This window comes from Salvelinus namaycush, chromosome 30 (genome assembly GCF_016432855.1).
Source record: "Salvelinus namaycush isolate Seneca chromosome 30, SaNama_1.0, whole genome shotgun sequence".
Classification (NCBI taxonomy): Eukaryota; Metazoa; Chordata; class Actinopteri; order Salmoniformes; family Salmonidae; genus Salvelinus; species Salvelinus namaycush.
In genome coordinates this window covers 12,077,451-12,103,241 of record NC_052336.1, presented here as the reverse complement: position 1 = coordinate 12,103,241, position 25,791 = coordinate 12,077,451, and the positions used below count along the sequence as shown (strand labels likewise).

The 25,791-nt window shown below is 43.2% G+C and overlaps 1 protein-coding gene across 1 annotated transcript; it reads left to right on the top strand.

The window, feature by feature from the left end:
• Positions 1-323: 323 nt before the first annotated feature.
• On the top strand, positions 324-19,852 carry LOC120025011 (AP-2 complex subunit alpha-2-like). Its single transcript, XM_038969440.1, has 22 exons — positions 324-485; positions 1,802-1,870; positions 3,723-3,865; positions 4,054-4,247; positions 4,426-4,555; positions 4,831-4,932; positions 5,121-5,229; positions 5,380-5,530; positions 5,650-5,818; positions 5,985-6,122; positions 6,295-6,477; positions 9,044-9,141; positions 11,418-11,649; positions 12,046-12,219; positions 12,924-13,111; positions 13,488-13,570; positions 13,679-13,768; positions 15,524-15,647; positions 15,826-15,942; positions 16,543-16,612; positions 17,528-17,662; positions 18,993-19,852. The coding sequence occupies exons 1-22, from the start codon at positions 419-421 to the stop codon at positions 19,068-19,070; spliced, it is 2,844 nt and encodes a 947-aa protein (XP_038825368.1). The 5' UTR covers positions 324-418; the 3' UTR covers positions 19,071-19,852.
• Positions 19,853-25,791: the final 5,939 nt, after the last annotated feature.

The window sequence follows — 25,791 nt, the reverse complement described above, 5'->3', positions numbered from 1 at the left end:
CTTGCACATAGATTGCAGTACCATGCAGTCAAAATGACTGAATCCACATAATAAAGTGACATGTATCTGTGTTTATCCGTCAATTTGTTGTTGTTGCTGTCTCTCTCTCTGTCTGTCTGCTAGATTATACTAACTAAAAGTATTTCTGAAACAACATTCACCATGCATCAATAACACCAATCACTGTACTTGAAATGAGTGGCCTACTGCACCACTTTTCACGCCCTGGGAATCTTGAGTTGGCTCATTCCCTCTAAAAATGCCTGTTCTCTGACGTTTACACATCCTGAGTCCCCAGTCTCTACTGGGCATGTCTCCGCCTCTTTAACGGAAACCTACTCCCGAACAACTGAAATAAAGTTTATTTACGGTCTGACTGCAGAGAATAGGCTAACAAATAAATATCGCGTGGAACAAAATGCCTGCAGTCTCTAAAGGAGATGGAATGCGTGGCCTCGCTGTATTTATATCGGACATTAGGAACTGTGAGTAGTTGACTTGTTGATTAGTTAGCTGCTAGTTACAGTTCATTTGGGAGGAATGCAAGGCTAGCTATGAAACAAGCTATCCCACGTAAAGGCTCACGCGCGCCATATTTAACTAGCTTGCTACTTAATTAACAAAAATAAACAACGAGTGGGTAGTTAGCTAACTACCCAGTTGCCTAGCAAATAGCTAACCTGCCAACGTCAGTTAACGGTACTGTAGCTAACAGAGTTAAGTTAGCGAGCAAACTGACGTTAGCCATGATAGCTAGCCAACGTTAGCTAGAGATTGAAGAAAAAATAGTCCGCAAAGGACGGTAGCTAACTATGTTTTCATAAACAAACTTCCAACATGTGAAATAAAGGTAAATAGCTAGCTACAGACAGCCAAGTCAAGATTTTACTGTACTAGTTATACTTAGCTAGCTGGTTTAATGTCACGCTAAGATAGCTAGTTTAGCAAACTAGCCAATGGGCGTGGGTCACACAGAGTCAGGAAATAAAAAAATGGCATTGTGACGTTCATCATTTTGGCTGGCTGATGTTACATCGTTGTAGATTGATAATTTACACATTTTTGGTGCTGGGTATATCTAATCTAGTAGCAAACTAGTTACCTCCTACAAATGTTGACTGACTAGCTAACTAATTAGCTCCCTTTTCTCTCTAGCAACTAACATCATGCTCTGTCTATTAATGAGTGTGTATTCCTTCGACAATAACAATACTAGTCGCTGGATTGCATACACTACCATCAAAAAACCCAGCTGCAGTGCAGGGTTTTGTGGTGGTGGGACTGGGAACTTTCACCTAGACTAGAACTACGGAAGTCTAAATGTGCTCTGTGAGCAAATTAGTCTATTTAGAGCACTAGTTTCCCTGCGTAAATCCATAGCAGAGACAGTGAAGGTTACCAACTTTCTATAACTTCAATGTAGGTGTGAATGAGTCATGCTACAGAGCCATGCAGAAAAACTGATCCTAAACCGTAGGTCTGGGTCTGATTCTCCCGACCCAGGTATGCTCTCCTGACATAAATCCATGCCGTAATTTAGACATCTTACTACTAAGACCATTGCTCCTGAAGGGTATCCAATTTATTTCCAGACCTCACCTCCCTAGTTCATGGTGCAGAGGCACATCAATACACATACTTTGCAGAAAAGAAAAGAAACAATCATTTAGCCCAGTCTGAGTACTGTGGTACAGCCAAACTGTTCGATTCCACAAGTGCTGTTGTTCAGGCTTGCAACTGCAGAACTTATGGCCCATACAGGTGACATTGAACATATAACATGTTTTATTTTCCATTTCAGGTAAAAGTAAAGAAGCAGAGATCAAGAGAATTAACAAAGAGTTGGCCAACATCCGCTCAAAATTTAAAGGTAAGTCAAGCAAAAGCTCTTAAATCTGGGTGTGAACACATGTTGGTGTCTGATGGTTCCACATAATGTTTGTGGACACTGACACTAGTCACTTAGATTAACAGTGCCCTCACAGGAGATCACCATGCAGCTACGCTGAATGTCAGAAGTGTTCTCTACCACCTGTTCTATCTAGCCTAAAATAAGTCTGCTGTTCCAAAGTGAAAATGGATAGTGGCTTCAATAAAATCAAGTGACCTGTGTTTTGGGGGGTAGAAAACATGTAGGGCCTACCTGCAAAGTTGCTTTTGATGGGTTTATGGCCCAGCTCATTTTTATCATGAAACAACACATTTGTATGGAAAGGCTTGCCTTCCAAACTGATGGAGTACTTAGGCTACCACTGAGGCAGGCTATTTGGTTAAAGAATGACTACCCCTAAAAAGCAACTTCTTATTTTGAATATGGATTCTAGTGTCAAAATGTACTACATCGTAAATAGGAACATTTTGGTCATGAAGTCAGTCTTGTCCAAAACTGAGAGTTGCGAGATGATTATATATTTTTTTACTATCTCATGGAATGAAGGGTACTGTAACAGTTTTCTGTGGTTTGGGTTTATTTTAATCCTGCCCACAGCTGGCAGTACCCAAGTAGGCTAATCATAAATTTGGAGCACAGCTGCATATGACCCAATTGTAACACCCATGATCAATTTGGTTTCACATTCGATATCCCTATGGGACAATATTTTAAAAGGTCAATAACTCCAAATTTCAATGACATAAAACGCACCCACCAACTATAAATTGTTTAAATTCATAAAATATTGTGCCATTTACATTGTATAATTTATTGACGGTCCCTAACTATCCCTAGAGATAGGCTATATAGGTTCAGTGAGGCAGGGAGAAGCTAAAGGGCATAGCCAGACAGGGAGAGTTGTTGAGTCAACTGTTCTGTCAGGAAACTGAGGGGGGCAAAGTATGTCAGCAGGCTGGAATCCTTTCCTCTGTTTTCCAGAGGAGCTTCCTGTAGAGCTCTACAGAAAATATTTTATGCTGTTTTTCTCTCTTCTCCTTTTCTGTCTTTCTCCTGTTCTTTCTCTCTCAATACACACATTGATGAAAGGTTTTATGATTGTGATGTAAACATCTTCATGTTTATCTTTCTTTGAACCAGATAATACTTAGTTTACGCAGAAAGTTCATAAACGAGAGAGAGAATTATAGCCTTATCTTAGAGAAACTAATCCTTAATGTGGAGCCCCTCCTAATCTCTCTCATGGGACAACGTCCCACACACAATGGAGGTGGGGTTCCAGACAGGGGTGGGGGCTCCATTAAACCCCCACTTTAAGAATGCTGTTGCAGCTCTTCATGCTATAATGTGCGTTGGTCTACATTTGTTAGCGCACTTCCAGGTTTTCTGTAAGCGGCATTGGACATACTTTATTTATTTGTGCAACATTCTGAATCCGTCATTATTTTCGTTGCACAGCTGCACTCATTTGGCCTCCCACCATTTGCCCTCTTTCACCAAGGTGAAAAAAGTGCTGCACTTAGCTTCCTGTCTTGTGGTGCTGACTCACCCTCTCCTCAACTACAGTCGGTTGTGGGATTGATTTACCTAGCAACATGGAATGCCATACTTTTATCTATTCCTAAGTGGGTTTCACGTTTTTGTTCCCTTTATAGGAGTGGTTAGCATGTTTCTCTTTTAGAAGGGAAGAACACTAATGCTCCGTGCTCTCAAACACATGTGATCAGTCATGGTGACTTGGCTTGCCTTAAAAGTATTCTTTCCTTCCATTTTTTTTTTTTTGCTTCTAAATCTTCATAGTCATGACAACGACCTTTCTGTTTTGCTGCAGGAGACAAAGCACTAGATGGATACAGTAAGAAGAAATATGTCTGCAAGCTGCTTTTCATATTCCTTCTTGGCCATGACATCGACTTTGGCCACATGGAGGCAGTCAACCTGCTCAGTTCCAACAAGTACACAGAGAAACAAATTGTGAGTAGAGAAGCCGGTCTTTGAATTTTTTTGTGTGATTGTGAGTGGATTAAGTTATGTATCTAATTGTGTTATAAACACAGTGTTTTGTCCAATCTATCCTCAAGGTTTATGTTAAGCTATTATGATAACTTCCATTTAATTCCTTTCAGGTTTGATAAACGCTTTGTTTCTATCCAAATCCACAGGGTTACCTGTTCATCTCAGTGTTGGTCAACTCAAACAGTGACCTCATCAGCCTGATCAACAATGCCATAAAGAATGACCTGTCCAGCAGGAATCCCACTTTCATGAACCTGGCCTTACACTGCATTGCAAATGTGGGCAGCAGGGAGATGGCTGAGGCTTTTGCAGCTGAGGTGCCCCGCATTCTGGTGGCTGGGTAAGAAAGGCTAGTGGTGTGGAGCAGACTTATCCTAATGACCGAGGTACCCTCTCTGTCAGTTTAACATTTGAGGCTGTAACTTTCAGTCAGGCCTTTTCACTTTAAAAAAATTAAGCTATGTACCAGGTAAGTGATGCTGATGTGCTGTCATAATTTGCCAGGGTTTGTCTTGCAGGGACACTATGGACAGTGTGAAGCAGAGTGCTGCCCTGTGCCTACTGCGTCTTAACAGGACCTCTCCAGACCTAGTACTCATGGGGGAGTGGACCGCCCGGGTGGTTCATCTGCTTAATGACCAGCACCTGGTACGGACTGCCATGGGGTCAGGGGTTATTATGCGAGGACTATGGACCTTTGGTTTTAGTGAGGGAGATTTGGATCGGTGGGGTGTGGAGGAGAGGATTCTTTCACCATGTCTTTCTGTCTTCATTGTTAGGGCTATGTTTGAGCTAAATTAATAGTTTGTAGACGTAATGAGGGGAAAACGTTGCATGCAAAAAAAAATTGATTGGTTTGTGTATAGTGTAATATTAATGATTAGCTGTTTGTGTGTAATGGCAGTTGTATTACTTTTGCGCAGGGTGTTGTGACCGCTGCCACCAGCCTGATTACCACACTGGCACAGAAGAGCCCAGAGGACTTCAAGACCTCTGTCTCCTTGGCTGTAGCCAGACTCAGCAGGGTAATCATATGGCCGCGTGCAGGACTTTTCTTTCTTCTTCTTTCATCAATATGTCACGTTTTATTTCAGGTTTTGTCCAGGTTTTGTCCAATGTCTACTTTTGACCATTGAATATCATTATTAACCTTAGATATTAGTCAGTTGTTTGCTTGAGGCGTAATGTGTTAGTCATGTCTCATGTTCTCTAGATCGTCTCCTCGGGCTCCACTGACCTGCAGGACTACACCTACTATTTTGTTGCAGCTCCCTGGCTTTCTGTCAAGCTCCTGCGTCTCCTACAGTGCTATCCTCCGCCTGGTAAGAAGCTGTGTGAGCATGATGACATGCGTGTGGGTGTTTGACTATATGAACATAATATTACTCAGAAAAGGGCTGTAGTGTTGGCGGGATGAACATAGTTGTGCTTTCATCTGCGACCACCTTCCTCCCCCTTTCCTGCCCCCTCAGAGGATGGTGCGATCCGGGGCCGTCTGACCGAGTGTCTGGAAACCATCCTGAACAAGGCCCAGGAGCCTCCCAAGTCGAAGAAGGTGCAGCACTCCAACGCTAAGAACGCTGTCCTGTTTGAGGCCATCAGTCTAATCATCCACCATGACAGGTCAGTCCCTCTCCCAGTTGCAGCAGCTACAGAGGACCAATGTATTCAAGAAATGCAGTTTGTATGTGTTGAGTTGGACTGACCTGGTGACAATGGCACACATGTCTTTCTCCCAACAGCGAGCCCACTCTGCTGGTGCGGGCCTGTAACCAGCTGGGCCAGTTCCTCCAGCACCGGGAGACTAACCTGCGCTACCTGGCCCTGGAGAGCATGTGCACCCTAGCCAGCTCCGAGTTCTCCCATGAGGCCGTTAAGACGCACATCGAGACGGTCATAAATGCCCTCAAAGTACGCTAACACACTTGTACCTGCATTCACAAGCTACATATGCCAATCCTAGTACTCAGTGTTTTCTTGAGTACATAGTGTATGTATGCCTGTGTCTGTTTTGTTCCTGTTAATGTGACTCTGCTTTAGTCCTGATGTTTGTGTTTGACCTGGTTGAATCCTGCAGTCAGAGAGAGATGTCAGTGTGCGTCAGCGTGCTGTGGACCTGCTCTATGCCATGTGTGACCGCAGCAACGCCAAACAGATTGTAGCAGAGATGCTCAGCTACCTGGAGACGGCAGACTACTCCATCAGAGAGGAGATCGTGAGTTCTAACCCAGTATCTAACTATTTCTCTAATTTCACCAACCAAAAGTTTATGATGGCTTCATGTTTTAAATGCCACTGAGATAATTTGGAAGAATACGTTCCACAGAACTAAATAAAAACATGAATGCCATCGTTCTTTGATCTGATAAGACTACCTCTCACCACAGGTGCTAAAGGTGGCCATCCTGGCAGAGAAGTATGCAGTTGATTACACCTGGTATGTTGACACCATCCTCAACCTGATCCGCTTCGCTGGGGACTATGTCAGTGACGAGGTCTGGTACCGCGTCATCCAGATCGTCATCAACAGAGATGAAGTGCAAGGTTATGCTGCCAAGACGGTGTTCGAGGTCCTTATTTTATTTTTATGACTAATCTGTCTTTAAACGAGCCATGGGGGAACATCTACCTAACTCATTGTAACCTAATGTTTGTCTGTCTGGATTGACTAATGGTGCTTCTGTTCTGATATAGGTGTGTTTCCTAAATCATATTAGTTTTAAGCAGCTCACTTCCGATGCTCATCACAGGCTCTGCCTGCTTGGATGTGACCTGTGAGGTCAGGGGGATGGAGAGCGTCATTCACTATTCACCACTAAACCTGTCTTTGTCTTCTCAGGGAGGAAACTATGAGCCCGCCTTGTGCTTTTTGGTACAGCAATATGAGATGACTTGATTCTCTCTTCAGTCTCTGCTTGTGTCTGTCTCACTGTCTCTCACTGGTAGGTCACTGTAAGATCCTAAAACAGACCCATCCAGACTGCTGCTCCATCCCTCCATCCCAGTTTTGTGGATGTGTAGTCTTGAGCCCTCTTCAGTGTCTTTCCTCCTTCATTGCCCATTATCTCTACCACTGCATACTCTGACATCAGATACATTGATGTCTACTGCAGATATACATACTTTCAGAACCAGTGAGATGCCTTCCCATTTTTCCTTTAGTCTGTTCCACCATAGTTTCAGCTGCGTTTTGTTTTAGTTACATTTGTCCCCATGTTCAGACTTGCTACCCCACATACTGGTCTGCCTAGATTGAATCTCAACTTCATGACATACCCATCATGGAAATGCCCTCATGTGCATGTTAAGATCTGCTGACTGATATGTTCTCAGCCCTGTATCCCTCCACTCTGGTAGGAGTTTGTGTGGGATTTGCTTGATACCGTTTTGTTGTGTTGCTCCCAAATCCCCAACCACCCACACACTCCAATCCATTATCCTATTTCATACATACAGTTGAAGTCAGAAGTTTACATACACCTTAGCCAAATACATTTAAACTCAGTTTTTGACAATTCCTGACATTTAATCCTAGTAATAATTCCCTGTTTTAGGTCAGTTAGGATCACCACTTTATTTTAAGAATGTGAAATGTCAGAATAATAGCAGAGAATTATTTAATTTCTGCTTTTATTTCTTTCATCACATTCCTAGTGGGTCAGAAGGTTACATACACTCACTTAGTATGTGGTAGCATTGCCTTTTAACTTGTGTCAAATGTTTTGGGTAGCCCTCCACAAGCTTCCCACAATAATTTGGGAGAATTTTGGCCCATTCCTCCTGACAGAGCTGGTGTAACTGTTTGTAGGTTTGTAGGCCTCCTTGCTCGCACACGCTTTTTCAGTTCTGCCCACACATTTTCTATAGGATTGAGGTCAGGGCTTTGTGATGGCCACTCCAATACCTTGACTTTTTTGTCCTTAAGCCATTTTGCCACAACTTTGGAAGTATGCTTGGGGTCATTGTCCATTTGGAAGACCCATTTGCGACCCAGCTTTAACTTCCTGACTGATGTCTTGAGATGTTGCTTCAATATATCCACATAATTTTCCTGCCTCATGATGCCATCTATTTTGTGAAGTTCACTGGAGCAAAGCACCCCCACAACATGATGCTGCCACCCCTGTGCTTCACGGTTGGGATGGTGTTCTTCGGCTTGCAAGCCTCCCCCTTTTCCCTCCAGACATAGCAATGGTCATTATGGCCAAACAGTTCCATTTTTGTTTCATCAGACCAGAGGACATTTCTCCAAAAAGTACGATCTTTGTCCCCATGTGCAGTTGCAAAGCGTGGTCTGGCTTTTTTATGGCGGTTTTGGAGCAGTGGCTTCTTCTTTGCTGAGTGGCCTTTCAGGTTATGTCGATATAGGACTCGTTTTACTGTGGATATAGATAATTTTGTAGCTGTTTCCGCCAGCATCTTCACAAGGTCCTTTGCTGTTCTGGGATTGATTTGCACTTTTCGCACCAAAGTACGTTCATCTCCAGGAGACAGAAGGCGTCTCCTTCCTTAGCGGTATGACGGCTGCGTTGTCCCATGGTGTTTATACTTGCGTACTATTGTTTGTACAGATGAACGTGGTACCTTCAGGCATTTGGAAATTGCTCCCAAGGATGAACCAGACTTGTGGAGGTCTACAATTGTTTTTCTGGGGTCTTGGCTGATTTCTTTTGATTTTCCCATGATGTCAAGCAAAGACGCACTGAGTTTGAAGGTAGGCCTTGAAATGCATCCAAAGGTACACCTCCAATTGACTCAAATGATGTCAATTAGCCTATCAGAAGCTTCTAAAGCCATGACATCATTTTCTGGAATTTTCCAAGCTGTTTAAAGGCACAGTCAACTTAGTGGATATAAACTTCTGACCCACTGGAATTGTGATACAGTGAATTATAATTGAAAATAATCTGTCTGTAAACAATTGTTGGAAAAATTACTTGTCATGCACAAAGTAGATGTCCTAAACGACTTGCCAAAACTATAGTTTGTTAACAAGAAATTTGTGGAGTGGTTTAAAAACTAGTTTTAATGACTCCAACCTAAGTGTATGTAAACTTCCGACTTCAACTGTATACCCAAAATACACGTAAATCTTCTGACTTCAACTGTAACTCTGACTCTCTTTCCTTTCCACAGGCACTCCAGGCCCCAGCCTGCCATGAGAACCTGGTAAAGGTCGGAGGGTACATTCTAGGGGAGTTTGGGAACTTGATTGCAGGAGATTCAAGGTCAAGGTTAGTAACCAATCAATGCCATATATTTCAGTGATCCACTGTTATTCTCAGTTGGAGACAGTGGAGGCTGCTGAGGGAAGGGCGGCTCATAATAATGGCTGGAATGGTATCAAAAGCATGGTTCCGTGTGGTTTATTCCATTACATTGTCTCCATTCCAGCAATTACGAGCTTTCCCTCAGCAGCCTCCAGTGATTGGAGAAATGTACAGTCAATAATATCCTTTGGAGTAGAGGTCGACCGATTAATCAATTAATTAGGGCTGATTAATTAGGGCCGATTTCAAGTTTTCATAACAATCGGTAATCGGCATTTTTGGACACTGATCATGGCCGATTACATTGCACTCCACGAGGAGACTGTGTGGCAGTCTGACTACCTGTTATGCGAGTTCAGCAAGGAGCCAAGGTAAGGTGCTAGCTAGTATTAAACGTATCTTATAAAAAACAATATCTTAACATAATCACTAGTTAACTACACATGGTTGATGATATTACTAGTTTATCTAGCTTGTCCTGCGTTGCATATAATCGATGCAGTGCCTGTTAATTTATCATTGAATCATAGCCTACTTCGCCAAACGGGGGATTTAACAAGCGCATTCGGGGAAAAAAGCACTGTCGTTGCACCAATGCGTACCTAACCATAAACATCAACGCCTTTCTTAAAATCAATACACAAGTATATATTTTTAAACCTTCATATTTATTTAATATTGCCTGCTAACATGAATTTCTTTTAACTAGGGATATTGTGTCTATTCTCTTGCGTTCTGTGCAACAGAGTCAGGGTATATGCAGCAGTTTGGGCCGCCTGGCTCGTTGCGAACTGTGAATACAATTTCTTTCTAACAAAGACGGCCAACTTCGCCAAACGGGGGATGATATAACAAAAGCGCATTTGCGAAAAAAGCATAATCGTTGCACGAATGTACCTAACCATAAACATCAATGCCTTTCTTAAAATCAATACACAGAAGTATATATTTTTAAACCTGCATATTTAGTTAAAAGAAATTCATGTTAGCAGGCAATATTAAACAAGGGAAATTGTGTTCATTGCGTTCATTGCATGCAGAGTCAGGGTATATGCAACCGTTTGGGCCACCTGGCTCGTTGCGAACTAATTTGCCAGAATTTTACGTAATTATGACATAACATTGAAGGTTGTGCAATGTAACAGGAATGTTTAGACTTATGGATGCCACCCGTTAGATAAAATACAGAACGGTTCTGTATTTCACTGAATGAATAAACGTTTTATTTTCGAAATTATAGTTTCCAGATTTGACCATATTCATGACCTAAGGCTCGTATTTCTGTGTGTTATTATGTTATAATTAAATCTATGATTTGATATTTGATAGAGCAGTCTGACTGAGCGGTGGTAGGCAGCAGCAGGCTCGTAAGCATTCATTCAAACAGCACTTTTGTGCGTTTCCCAGCAGCTCTTTGCATTGCGGTGTTTATGACTTCAAGCCTATCAACTCCCGAGATTAGGCTGGTGTAACTGATCTGAAATGGCTAGCTAGTTAGCGGGGTGCGCACTAATAGCGTTTCAAACGTCACTCGCTCTGATACTTGGAGTAGTTGTTCCCCTTGCAGAGGGAGCTTTTGTGGAGCGATGGGTAACGATGCTTCGAGGGTGGCTGTTGTTGATGTGTTCCTGGTTCGAGCCCAGGTAGGGGCGTGGAGAGGGACGGAAGCTATACTGTTACACTGGCAATACTAAAGTGCCTATAAGAACATCCAATAATCAAAGGTATATGAAATACCAATGGTATAGAGAGAAATAGTCCTATAATTCCTATAATAACCTCAATCTAAAACTTCTTACCTGGGAATATTGAAGACTCATGTTAAAAGGAACCACCAGCTTTCATATGTTCTCATGTTCTGAGCAAGGAACTTAAACGTTCACTTTTTGACATAGCACATATTGCACTTTTACTTTCTTCTCCAACACTTTGTTTTTGCATTATTTAAACCAAATTGAACATGTTTCATTATTTATTTGAGGCTAAATTGATTTGATTGATCTATTATATTAAGTTAAAATAAAAGTGTTCATTCAGTATTGTTGTTATTGTCATTATTACAAATAAATTTTTTTTTTTTTTTTTTTAATCGTCCGATTAATCGGTATCGGCTTTTTTTTGTCCTCCAATAATCGGTGTCGGCGTTGAAAAATCATAATCGGTCGACCTCTACTTTGGAGCTGAGAACAGACATAACTCACTGTGTGTCATCCATTGTCCTTCTTGCTCTAACTCCTTAGTCCACTCATCCAGTTTGACCTGCTCCACTCCAAGTTTCACCTGTGCTCGGTGCCCACCCGGGCTTTGCTGCTCTCAGCCTACATCAAGTTCATCAACCTGTTCCCTGAGGTGAAGGGCACCATCCAGGAGGTGTTGCGCTCAGACAGCCAGCTCCGCAACGCAGACGTTGAGCTACAGCAGCGTGCTGTGGAGTACCTGCGCCTCAGCTGCATCGCCAGCACTGACATACTGGTCGGTGACATTCCACCCTGCCTTTGTGCCATTATAACCCTGATTGATTGCATTTATTAGATCATTAAAAGTAGTAGTATGCTCTGCTGGAGACATTACATGCATAAAAAATTAACTAGCATAAAGAAACGAAGCCTGAATGCTTATTTCCATTGTGGTCCTCTATGGCAGCGAGCTAGCAGGTGGGCAAGATTGACACTTTTACATTTCATGTAATTAAAAACAACAGTTTTATATTACACTTAGCTGTTTAGTTTTTAATTGTTCAGAATACATCCCACAGAAAATCTTTGTTGGTAGATAGACTGTAATTCAGAAAAGGACACTGTAGAGCCTCCAGTTCCTCCACCCCAGGTCATGCTCTTCATTCCCCATTCATTCTGTGCTCCCCTCAAGGCCACGGTGTTGGAGGAGATGCCTCCCTTCCCTGAGAGGGAGTCCTCTATACTGGCCAAACTCAAGAGGAAGAAGGGACCAGGAAACCTGCATCCCGATTTGGATGAGAACCGCAAAGAACGCAGTGCCAATGGGGGTACTGCAGACCATAGCAGCACTACCTCAAATGCCAAGGTATTACTGTTGTCATGTGTTGTTTACTTATTAGAGCCTCCTATTTCTCTCCTTTCAGTGTGTACATTTCCTATTTTTCTGTCCTGGTGTTTTCTGCTCTTCCGTAACTGTCCTCAGCTCTCTCGTTCTGTCCTACCTTCACGGTTTCCTCATCTGTTCATTAGAGCTCTCCTCTCTCGTTTGTTGGGGATCTTCTGGCCCCTGCCTCGACCGCACCCCCCACCAACCGGCCACGTCCGGTCTCCTCTTCCTACCTCCTGCAGGCCCCCCTCACCCCCATGCCCCCCCAGGCCTCTGCTGTCCCTGTGCTGCTCTCTGCTGGGCCCCTCTTTCAGGTTCTGGATGCACATGCTGGGTTTTTCACTTGTCACTTCCCTAACCTTAATACACTGTCCTAGCAACATCATGTAATCTGATCTGCTCACGGAATAAAGACAATTCCAGATGCTAAGATGACGCATTGCTTTTGTGTGAGCTTGATTACTTAGCAGTATATACTCTTAGGTTTTTACGGATCATTTTTATTTTTGAGTCCTAAGTATAGTCCTAATAATTATAGATCCTCCCACAGAGGTTTGTTTTGTTTTGCATGGTGTGTGTGTGTTGCTCTGTACTTTCATCAGCGTAAGACCAATTGGAGCGGTTGATAGGTTCAGATCTTGAACTTCCGAAGTGAAGTAATTGTGACCGTTACCTCTCCTAAGGTGGCCGCGTCCCCCACTCCCTCCACAGACCTGCTTGGCCTGGGCAGCACCATCACCACACAAAACTCTGCCCCTCCTGCCTCCAAGGGGACAAGCCTGCTGGTGGATGTCTTCTCTGAAAACATAGCAGCCTTTCCTGTAGAGACACCAGTGGCAGTGGGGCCTGTTGCAGATGAGAACTTCTCCAGGTAAGAAAGAGTGTGTCAGTGGGTCAAATATCAGAGGGAGGGAGGGAGGGGCTTTTTAACTACATTGATCCGTCATGGAGCTTACTAAAACCTGGTGTGAATGTGCTCCTCTTGCCCTTTACATTCTCGCTGTGCATCTCACTCTTGGCTTCAGTTTCCTGCCGAATACTCCACAAGTAGCATATGCCAACGCCACTCTGCCCACTGCAGAGGAACCTGAAGACAAGTAAGAGACGTCAGCAGTGGAGTCTGTTCAAAACACTTGCTGGGGGACTCTTGGCATATTGGTTGGAATCCAATCCTGGGAGTCAATACAGTACATTAATCCCAAGATACCAGATATGAGATGCTTACCACTTGCGCCATTCCCTTCCAGGTTTGTTTGCAAGAACAATGGTGTCCTATACGAGAACCAGCTCCTCCAGATCGGCCTGAAGTCTGAATTCAGACAGAATTTGGGTGAGTAGGCCTCAGCAAAAAATACATATGCACCTAAGTGTGATTATGATCAGGTTTTGACCATTAGATCTTAAGGTTGAATTAATTCTCTTTTTTTTCAACATACAGGTCGGATGTATGTGTTCTTTGGTAACAAGACATCAACACAGTTCATGAATTTTGCTGCCTCTGTGGTCTGCCAAGATACTCTGCAGGCTCATATCCTTTACTAGAAGCTGTTATGCCATTTTCATCAATCATTTCCGAATGCTGTTTTAATAAATCCCTCCCAGTTTATACAGTGGGGCAAAAAAGTATTTAGTCAGCCACCAATTGTGCAAGTTCTCCCACTTAAAAAGATGAGAGAGGCCTGTAATTTGCATCATAGGTACACTTCAACTATGACAGACAAAATGAGAAGAAAAAATCCAGAAAATCACATTGTAGGATTTATTTATTTATTTATTTGCAAATTATGGTGGGAAATAAGTATTTGGTCACCTACAAACAAGCAAGATTTCTGGCTCTCACAGACCTGTAACTTCTTCTTTAAGAGGCTTCTCTGTCCTCCACTCGTTACCTGTATTAATGGCACCTGTTTGAACTTGTTATCAGTATAAAAGACACCTGTCCACAACCTCAAACAGTCACACCAAACTCCACTATGGCCAAGACCAAAGAGCTGTCAAAGGACACCAGAAACAAAATTGTAGACCTGCACCAGGCTAGGAAGACTGAATCTGCAATAGGTAAGCAGCTTGTTTTGAAGAAATCAACTGTGGGAGCAATTATTAGGAAATGGAAGACATACAAGACCACTGATAATCTCCCTCGATCTGGGGCTCCACGCAAGATCTCACCCCGTGGGGTCAAAATGATCACAAGAACGGTGAGCAAAAATCCCAGAACCACACAGGGGGACCTAGTGAATGACCTGCAGAGAGCTGGGACCAAAGTAACAAAGCTTACCATCAGTAACACACTACGCCGCCAGGGACTCAAATCCTGCAGTGCCAGACGTGTCCCCCTGCTTAAGCCAGTACATGTCCAGGCCCGTCTGAAGTTTGCTAGAGAGCATTTGGATGATCCAGAAGAAGATTGGGAGAATGTCATATGGTCAGATGAAACCAAAATATAACTTTTTGGTAAAAACTCAACTCGTCGTGTTTGGAGGACAAAGAATGCTGAGTTGCATCCAAAGAACACCATACCTACTGTGAAGCATGGGGGTGGAAACATCATGCTTTGGGGGCTGTTTTTCTGCAAAGGAACCAGGACGACTGATCTGTGTAAAGGAAAGAATGAATGGGGCCATGTATCGTGAGATTTTGAGTGAAAACCTCCTTCCATCAGCAAGGGCATTGAAGATGAAACGTGGCTGGGTCTTTCAGCATGACAATGATCCCAAACACACCGCCCGGGCAACGAAGGAGTGGCTTCGTAAGATGCATTTCAAGGTCCTGGAGTGGCCTAGCCAGTCTCCAGATCTCAACCCCATAGAAAATCTTTGGAGGGAGTTGAAAGTCCGTGTTGCCTAGCAACAGCCCCAAAACATCACTACTCTAGAGGAGATCTGCATGGAGGAATGGGCCAAAATACCAGCAACAGTGTGTGAAAACCTTGTGAAGACTTACAGAAAACGTTTGACCTCTGTCATTGCCAACAAAGGGTATATAACAAAGTATTGAGATAAACTTTTGTTATTGACCAAATACTTATTTTCCACCATCATTTGCAAATAAATTCATTAAAAATCCTACAATGTGATTTTCTGGATTTTTTTCTCCTCATTTTGTCTGTCATAGTTGAAGTGTACCTATGATGAAAATTACAGGCCTTTCTCATCTTTTTAAGTGGGAGAACTTGCACAATTGGTGGCTGACTAAATACTTTTTTGCCCCACTGTATTATGTATTGTTTAAGGGTGGCCATTTACTGCTCCCTATTGTGCCTTTTTCTTAACTGTTCCCCTACAACTGAATGTCCATGCCAAGCCTGCAGACCCCACTGTGGACGGGGGTGCACAACTCCAGCAGATACTCAACATTGAGTGTATGTCTGACTTTGTGGATGCACCTGTGCTCAACATTCAGTTTAGGTAAGAACTTATTTTCTTCCTTTTATATGCTTTTATAATACATTGCATATTGGAGTTTGTTTCAGGGTGCAACTATTTGCTAGATATGTGATAAATGTTTGCATGAACGTTGTTGGAAATGCTACTGTATCGATTTCGCAGTTATTGAGCGTTGTTTTACTCCTGTTTCTACACACAGGTACGGGGGAACTCTCCAGAACATTGCTGTTAAACTGCCTATTACTTTAAACAAGTTTTTCCAGCCTACAGAGATGACATCGCAGGACTTCTTTCAGCGCTGGAAACAACTTGGAGCGTAAGGAAACATATATCTCTGCTATATGCTTGGTCATATATATATATTTTTTCTCTCTTTTTGATATGCACACAATATTCCATCTGACAATGTGCCAGTTTACTCTTCCTCGTATTCCGAGGACACAAAAGGGTTCATTCATTCAGATTGGCCTGCATGTGTAAATATTGATATAGTGTGTACTGTCTCCTACTGTATATTTAAATGTGAAGGAAATGCCAACAGAATAGGTACAGTGTCTTGTGAAATTATTCCATTATAGCTTGAGCAACATTGCCAAGAGAAATAGATCAATGTTTCCCTAGGAGTGTGCGGTCTGTGGCGACTATTAAACAATTCACTGGTATTCCAGAAAGCGCTTCTACCAAATATTGATTTATGTAGGTGGTATAGGTCAGTGAAATACACCTTAGTCTAATGCATTTGAATTAAATGCAACTAAATCTGAAAATTGTGCAACAACGTCAAAACGTTCACATGGAAATACATTTATCTATTTTCCATCATTCAGCAACAAGGTAAAACCTAGTGTACCTACACATCCTTAACAGCTGAGGGTGAAACTACTAGTGGTATGTGACTGACTTTCTCTACCCACAGCCCTCAGCAAGAGGTACAAAAGATTTTCAAAGCAAAGCATTCCATGGACACAGAGGTTACCAAAGCCAAGGTGAGATCCCTTTATGATTAGAATTGCTATGGAGATTTTGTCTTGACTTGTGTTTTTTGTTGTTGTTGATAGAAATGAAAGACAGAAGTGAAGAAACTGAATGAAGGTCACCCTGACTTCACTAGCAATACTGTGTAACATGCTGACCACACCTCCTGCGTGGCATGGACTCTACAAGGTGTAGAGTGTTGCAAAAGATGTCCACATGTTTTTTGGGGGGTAGCCATTTGACTAGCTGTTCAGGAGTGTTATGGCTTGGGGGTAGAAGCTGTTTAGAAGCCTCTTGGACCTAGACTTGGCACTCCGGTACCGCTTTCCGTGCGGTACCAGAGAGAACAGTCTATGACTAGGGTTGCTGGAGTCTTTGACAATTTTTAGGGCCTTCCTCTGACACTGCCTGGTATAGAGGTCCTGGATGGCAGGAAGCTTGGCCCCGGTGATGTACCGGGCTGCACGCACTACCCTCTGTAGTGCCTTGCGGTCGGAGGCCGAGCAGTTGCCATACCAGGCAGTGATACAACCCATCAGGATGCTCTCGTTGTTGCAGCTGTTGTCGGAGTAGAGAACACACAATTTTGTGTGACTCAAAATTCTACAGAGATCCAGGAAGAAAAGAACCTTCTGCATTTCATGTAAAATAACAACCCAATGTTTATATCCCAGGACAAATTAGCTAGCAACAGCAAGCTAGCTAAATGTCCATGAATGTTTCATGTGTTTCGACCTGTCCCCAAATTAATATAGTTGGTTCAGAGTTTGTTTTGATATTTCAACATGCGTGTCCTGATCGCGTCTGGTGTGAGTTGACAAAATCAATATGCGCGTGATGACGCACGAGCGCCCGTTCTAGTCAGCATGTTGGGCTGTGTTGTCGATAGTCTTAACCTTGATCTGGTGTCTGTTTTTGTTTTCCAGATAATGGGGTTTGGTGCTGCTTTGCTGGATGGGGTAGATCCAAACCCCTCCAACTTTGTGGGCGCTGGTGTCATCCATACGAAGACCACCCAGGTTGGCTGCCTCTTGAGACTGGAGCCTAATACTCAAGCACAGGTATGTAGCCCTCACCTCCCTCCAGTGAGAATTATTCTCCACCCCAGTACTCTGTCACCAACTCTTTTTCAATATCCAGACAAGGTATTTGACCAACCTATTTCAAATCAAATTGTATTTGTCACATGCGCCGAATACAACAGCTGTAGACCTTACAGTGAAATGCTTACTTACAAGCCCTTAACCAATAATGCAGTTAAAAAAAAATAAAAAATCTTAATAATTAAAGAGCAGCTGTAAAATAACAATAGCGAGGCTATATACAAGGGGTACCGGTACAGAGTCAATGTGTGGGGGCACCGGTTAGTTGCGGTAATATGTACATGTAGGTAGAGTTAAAGTGACTATGCATAGATAATAAACAGAGTAGCAGCAGTGTAAAAGAGGGGGGGAATGCAAATAGTCTGGGTAGCCATTTGATTATATGTTCAGGAGTCTTATGGTTTGGGAGTAGAAGCTGTTAAGAAGAGAGAACAGTCTATGACTAGGGTGGCTGGAGCCTTCCTCTGACACCGCCTGGTATAAAGGTCCTGGATGGCAGGAAGCTTGGCCGCAGTGATGTACTGGACCGTACGCACTAACCTCTGTAGGGCCTTGCGGTCGGAGGCCAAGCAGTTGCCATACCAGGCAGTGATGCATCCAGTCAGGCTGGTCTCAATGGTGCAGCTGTATAATTTTGTTTGAGGATCTGAGGACCCATCCCATATCTTTTCAGTCTCCTGAGTATAGGCTTTGTTGTACCCTCTTCACGACTGTCTTGGTGTGTTTGGACCATGATAGTTTGTTGGTGATGTGGACACCAAGGAACTTGAAGCCCTCAACCTGCTCCACTACAGCCCCATCAATGAGAATGGGGGTGTGCTCGGTCCTCCTTTTCCTGTAGTACACAATCATCTCCTTGATCGCGTTGAAGGAGAGGTTGTTGTCCTGGCACCACACGGCCAGGTCGCTGATCTCAGCCTATAGGGAGGTCTCAACGTTGTCGGTGATCAGACCTACCACTGTTGTGTCATCAGCAAACTTAATGATGGTGTTGGAGTCGTGCCTGCCATGCAGTCATGAGTGAACAGGGAGTACAGGATGGGACTGAGCATGCACCCGAGGGGCCCCTGTGTTGAGGATCAGCGTGGCGGTGGGGTTGCTACCTACCCTCACCACCTGGGTGTGACCCGTCAGGAAGTCCAGGATCCAGTTGCAGAGGGAGGTGTTTAGTCCCAGGGTCCTTAGCTTAATGATGAGCTTTGAGGGCACTATGGTGTTGAATGCTGAGCTGTAGTCAATGAACAGCCTTCTCACCTATTTAACCTCTCTCTCTCTCTTATTTTTTCAGATGTACCGCTTAACACTAAGAACAAGCAGAGATACTGTGTCACAGCGCCTGTGTGATCTGCTCTCAGAACAATTCTGAACTTCTTCCAGATCAGGTCTTAACTGATATATCACAGAGCTGTACAAGCTCCCCCTGCCACTTGTGAAGACACCACATGGTTCATAACAAACATGTCACACTTATCCATCCCGTCTGTCTCATTTAAATTGGAATTGATACAGTGTACAGTGTAAATTCTTTTTTATATTTGACTTATTATAAATGTACTGTATATCAAATGACTTTCACTTACTTTACGAATATTTCACTGCGTTAAATCTGCCTTATGTCCATGTGCACACAGAATATTTACGGCTTTGCTTTTGTTGTGGAAAGGGCTTAGTCCTCTCCCTGTTCTTTAAAGACATATTTACTGGAAGAATTGGAGTTCAGGGGGGACTGGCAAGAAAATGCCTTAATTGTCTGACCCTCTTCTCCAACTGAGCAATGATTGTGTCCATAGATGTACCTATTTTGTGTTTCAGATCCGGGGTTACAGTTACACAAGCATACATGAAAAGATATCGTCTTATTTAGTTCTAATGATGGCTGCTGTCTTCTCTGCTCTTGTCTTACCTGAAAACAAGCCCTGTTCCTGAACACGTGATGAGCCTATTGGCAAACCTTAGCCATTGTGTACGATTTTTTGTGTATGGGGATAAGATTTTGAATTGCAGCGGTCATTATGTAGATATTAAGGGACTGTTATGAGAAATCATCTTCTTGCTAGTAATGTGTGTGTGTGCTTATGTTCAAAAACAAACCACTAAGAAATTAAGTGGCGGCATTATGTTCAAATATGCATACAATTGTTTGTCCAACCAAAGTTGTTCTCTGTCCCAAATCAGGGGGTTATTCGTATCTAATATGTCTCTCGGACATGTTTTGTATCTAATGAAATATATTTTTTTTAAAGACAGGCCATTTATTATAGCACTGAAGAACTATAAGCGTACGCAACGCCCAATTTACAACAGGGTTTTTTGACGCCTGTGGCCTTTGCAGTCGTATGGCTGTTGGCTAACTAGTTTAACTTGTAGGTACATACTGAATCACTTCCTGTCCCAGTGCCTTTAACTTATATGGGTTAAAAACTAAATATGTATCAATGGCCAAGGCTTCCCTGCTCCCAATGATATTACATGTGTTGCCAATTAAAGTTGATTGTGTCACTTTTACTCTTTTGACCTAGACATGTCCTATTGTTGAAGTGCTAATGCCCTCGAAGCCGGTGTTTGGAGGATATATTGGCACAGGTGTTGTTAGGTCCGAGGCGAAGTCGAGGGCTGGCAAACCGTGCCAATATATCCTCCAAACACCGGCTTCGAGGGCATTAGCACTTTTATACAACGGGTTAACAACATTTTCAATTAATGATTGACATATTTTGATTAAAAAGGTTATTTTTATGAATTTATTCATACTATTTCATCCTTCCACAAAATATAGTCCCGTCACAAATCTAGGGTTGCTACCCAAGCCGGCTGGCCTTTAGTTCTATCGGTTTGGATGCTAGACCCAGTTCGGTCTTTTTGTTCTGTATCTATGGACGCGACCCAGTTGTTCGTTGTAAATGTTCCATTGCCATACTGGTTGGCAACGTTCTTCTCCTTTGCTTGCTAGCTAGCCAACTATGGCTAACTTAGTCATGTCAAAAAGTGCTGCCAGAATAACAGCAAAGTAGCTGTATTTGCATTCGTTTTCTAGTGACATTTATTTGGATACATCCATAACAATGAGCTAATCAGGCGTGGTTTTGCCTGGCTTCGAAAATGTGCTCACTCGTCAGGACACTTGTTCAGAGGAGCTAGCCAACACAATCACTTCAAACTGAAGCTGGAAAGACTGCAAACTAGCTGCACTTCGTTTCGTTTGACCTTTTTTCAATTGACATTTCTTTGTATATATCCATAAAAATTGATGCTAGCTAATATATGATTTCGATTGGCTGAGAAACGCTGCCTCTGTCTCGTCCGGACATGTTCATTACTATGGGACAACTGGAGAATTTGAATATTGAAACAATGTTGGAGAGACATACAGCAAGTTTTATACAAATCTCCGCTGTTGAAAGCGAAATATTAGTCTAGATGCTTTTTATTGTGGAGATCAAGTTTATTAAGTGCCTGGCTGGGCTGATGAGACAGTGGATTGCACAGTCAGATGTAACAGAGTAAATAGGCATTTTAATGTCATAGATTTAGCCAGTGGGAATTTGTGGAATAGACACTGGCTGGAATGCGGTTTTAACCAATCAGCATTCAGGATTAGACCCACCTGTTGTGTAATCATAGATATTACACAACCACACCAGCATCTGTCACCACTACGGAACCCTTCTATGTTTTATTTATTTAATAGGTTAATAGGCTATTTGCACAGTTGGCAAAGGTTTTAGGTTGTTGATGGTGTACCATCAGAACATTCACCAGATTATAATTTTTTCAATTGAAATGGTAGAATGCAATATACAGTGTATATGTAATACATGCAGCCATTAGGTTTGTGTAACCCAGTTATTCCTATATGCCAGAGAGAGCACCTTTATGCTCATAAAATAGGTGGTTGGTGTGTCTGAACGTGTTCAATTTAAACAAGACATTCAATTACAAACTCTGGACATGTTGATGGTTTCGATGATTATCAGAATTACGAATCTGTTCTTGGTTTTGGTAAGCGGGGTATAGAACCCTTAACTTATCCGTGATGGAAAAACAGACATTTCCTGCAGCACACAGTGGTTTATTATCTCTTGGCCGCTAGAGAGTACTCTTCACACAGCAGTTTAATGATGTTTCAGGAAAGGAGCTGAGTTGCAGGGTTAGCCCTATGCTTGTACACTTGGAAAATGTTGAATGAAACTTGACTAATAGTGGAATATGTGACGGCCACAATTAGTTCCGTGATGTGTAGGGAGGAGCAGTTTCATTTTATGCATAGATATTTACCCTGAATAATATAATTCTGATTAAATTACGGGGTAACTGGGCAAAATGTCTTCATTGAGTGTAACTATGTTGTTACCCTACTATTACCATGTTATTAGCACATAATCCCGTCCTGTAATGTAAAACGCTACTGAAATGTTATTATGTTTAGTATGTTTCACCATTATATTTCACATGGGATCTATAGTACTGGTATTTGGTTATACTGTAGCAAATGCAATGTAATATTGACGGATTTGTTTTTTAAAGATTAAGGAATTTTCTAGAATCACCAACACATCTGAGAGGTATACTACAAAGCAGGCTCAATGAGTTGGCCAAGCTAACTTTGATAAAACAACTTAAATTACTATTAAATAACTGTCACGATCTTCGTCTGGAGAAAGAGAGGAGGACCAAAGCGCAGCGTGGTAAGTGTTCATGATGAATCTTTAGTAGAACAAACTGAACACTGAGATACAAAACAATAAAGTGAACTACTGAAAACCGAAACAGTTCCGTGTGGAATACACAGACACGGAAGACAACAGAAAACAGGCTACCTAAATATGGTTCCCAATCAGAGACAATGACTAACACCTGCCTCTAATTGAGAACCATATCAGGCCAAACGAAAAACCCAACATAGATAACCCACCCAACTCATGCCCTGACCATACTAAAACAAAGAAAATACAAAAGAACTAAGGTCAGAACGTGACAGTACCCCCGCCCCAAGGTGCGGACTCCGGCCGCAAAACCTGAACCTATAGGGGAGGGTCTGGGTGGGCATCTGTCCGCGGTGGCGGCGCTGGACGTGGACCCCACTCCACCATAGTCTTATTCCGCTTTAGTAGCGTCCTTTGAGCGGCGACCCTGGCCGCCAACCTAGAACTGGCAACCCTACTAAAGGGCCCCACTGGACTGAGGGGCAGCTCCGGACGGAGGGGCAGCCCCTGACTGGCGGGCGGCTCAGGACTGGCGGGCGGCTCCTGACTGGCGGGCGGCTCCTGACTGACGAGCGGCTCAGGACAGACGGGCGGCTCTGACGACTCTGGACAGACGGGCGGCTCTGACGACTCTGGACAGACGGGCGGCTCAGACGGCGCTGGACAGACGGACGGCTCAGGCGGCGCTGAACAGGAAGGAGACTCAGGCGGCGCTGGACAGGATGGAGACTCAGGCGGCGCTGGACAGGAGGGAGACTCAGGCCTGCCGAGGCGCACAGTAGGCCTGGTGCGTGGTGCCGGAACTGGTGGTACCGGGCTGGGAACACGCACCTCAGGGCGAGTGCGGGGTGCTGGAACTGGAGGCCTGGTACGTGGTGCCGGCATCCGAGGGTCGCCGCTCAAAGGACGCCACTGAAGCGGACTAAGACAATGGTGGAGTGGGGTCCACGTCCAGAGCCGCCACCGCGGACAGATGCCCACCCAGATCCTCCCCTATAGGTTCAGGTTTTGCGGACGGAGTCCGCACCTTGGGGGGGGGGGGGGGGTACTGTCACGTTCTGACCCTAGTTCTTGTGTTATTTCTTTGTTTTAGTTGGTCAGGACGTGAGTTGTTATTTCTTTGTTTTAGTTGGTCAGGACTTGAGTTGGGTGGGTTATCTATGTTTTGTGTTTCTATGTTGGTTTTCTCGTTTGGCCTGATATGGTTCTCAATCAGAGGCAGGTGTTAGTCATTGTCTCTGATTGGGAACCATATTTAGGTAGCCTGTTTTCTGTTGTGTTTTGTCGGTGGTTATTTCCTGTTTAGTGTTTTTGTGTTGCACCTTTCAGGACTGTTCGTTTGTCGGTTTATTGTTTTGTTTCAGTGTTCAGTTTTATTATTAAAACATTATGGACACTTACCACGCTGCATCTTGGTCCTCTTCTTCTCCTCCAGTCGACGAACGTGACAATAACTATTGAAAGCTAAGCTTAAATATGTGTTTTTGGTTTTTGAATCAATTAGACCATGCCCATGTCAAGCTTATCTTTCCAAAAAATAAGTAGGTAGTTCAGAATATTTAGGCAAGTTAGCTGGCTAACTCATTGATCCGGCTTTGTAGTATACCCCTCAGGATATCTTGTCAAGAGTCCATTAAGCCCCAGCCGGACCTAGGCTTTAAGCCACACCCATCTGTGGTTTGTGGTTCCTCCCTGGTCCCCATTTACTCAATAGCACCACTCCTGTTTGTTAAACAGTGCTCACCCAATAGCACAATGCCAAAAGTTGGATAGCAATCAGCTACCTCTGATAAACTTTGATACAAACTGATATATTTTATTAATCTGTCTGTTCTATCACAGCTGTAGAATCAAATAGGAGGGGAAGTCCACATGAACATGCACAATTTCAGACACCTCCACTACACGTGTTTCTCAATAGCACATGATACGATCCCCAAGCACACGTGTGAAAATTCAGTATAGGCTTACTTGCACATAATACTTGGGCACAATCTTATATTTGCTTCCCTGAAAACATACATTAAAGACCCAGTGCAGTCAAAAACGTGATTTCCTGTGATTTAAATACGGTGTTCAAAATATTGCACCCCTTTTTGCCCTCAGAACAGCCTCAATTTGTCAGTGCATGGACTCTACAAGGTGTCGAAGGCGGTCCACAGGGATGCTGGCCCATGTTGACTCAAATACTTCCCACAGGTGTTAATTTGCCTGTGAAAAACCCAACAGCGTTGCAGTTCTTGACACAAACCGGTGTGCTTGGCACCTATAACCATACCTCGTTTAAAAGGACTTAAATCTTTTGTCTTGCCAATTCACCCTCTGAATGGCACACATTCACAATCCATGTCTCAAGGCGTAAAAATCATTCTACATTGATTTAAAGAGGATTTTAACAAGTGACCCCAATTAGGGATCAAAGTTTTCTCCTGGATTCACTTGGTCAGTCTGTCATGGAAAGAACAGGTGTCTTTAATATTTTGTACACTCTGTATATTTCCACACTATGAGGTTGGAATAACACTGAAATTGTGCAAATTATAATGCCCTTTAGGTTTAAGAGCGGTTTGAAAAGACAACCTGAAATTTCAGCCAGTTTTGGTGGGATGGAGTTTTGGCCTTCGATGGTGACATCATGCGGTAAATTACACTGAACAAAAATATAAACGCAACATGCAACAATTTCAAAGATTTTACTGAGATACAGTTCATATAAAGAAATCAGGCAATTGAAATAAATGCATTAGACCCTAATCTATGGATTTCACATGACTGGGAATAGAGATATGCATCTGTTTTTGGTCACTGATACCTTTAAAAAAAAAGTAGTGCATGGATCAGAAAACCAGTCAGTATCTGGAGTGAACACCATTTGCCTCTTGCAGCGCGACACATCTCTTTCGCATAGAGATGATCAGGCTGTTGGTTGTGGCCTGTGGAATGTTGTCCCACTCCTCTTCAATGGCTGTGCAAAGTTGCGGGATGTTGATGGGAACTGGAACACGCTGTCGTACACGTCGATCCAGAGCCTCCCAAACGTGTTCAATGGGCCGTGCATTATCATGCTGCAACATGAGCTGATGGTGGCGGATGAATGGCAGGACAATGGGCCTCAGGATCTCGTCACAGTATTGTCACGGTATCTCTATGCATTCAAATTGCCATTGATAACATGCAATTGTGTTTATTGTCTGTACCTTATGTCTGCCCATACCATAACCCCACCGCCACCATGTGGCACTCTGTTCACAACGTTGACATCAACAAACCACTCCCCCACACAATGTCTGCTATCTGCCCGGTACAGTTGAAACTGGGATTCATCTGCGAAGAGCACACTTCTTCAGTGTACCAGTGGCCATCGAAGGTGAGCATTTGCCTACT

Coding starts and splice junctions, on each gene's coding strand:
- LOC120025011 (XM_038969440.1), top strand. CDS start 419: ATGCCTGCAGTCTCTAAAGGAGATGGAATGCGTGGCCTCGCTGTATTT. Junction 12,220..12,923: donor GCACTACCTCAAATGCCAAG/GTATTACTGTTG, acceptor ACCTCTCCTAAG/GTGGCCGCGTCCCCCACTCC. Junction 13,769..15,523: donor CCAAGATACTCTGCAGGCTC/ATATCCTTTACT, acceptor CTGTTCCCCTAC/AACTGAATGTCCATGCCAAG.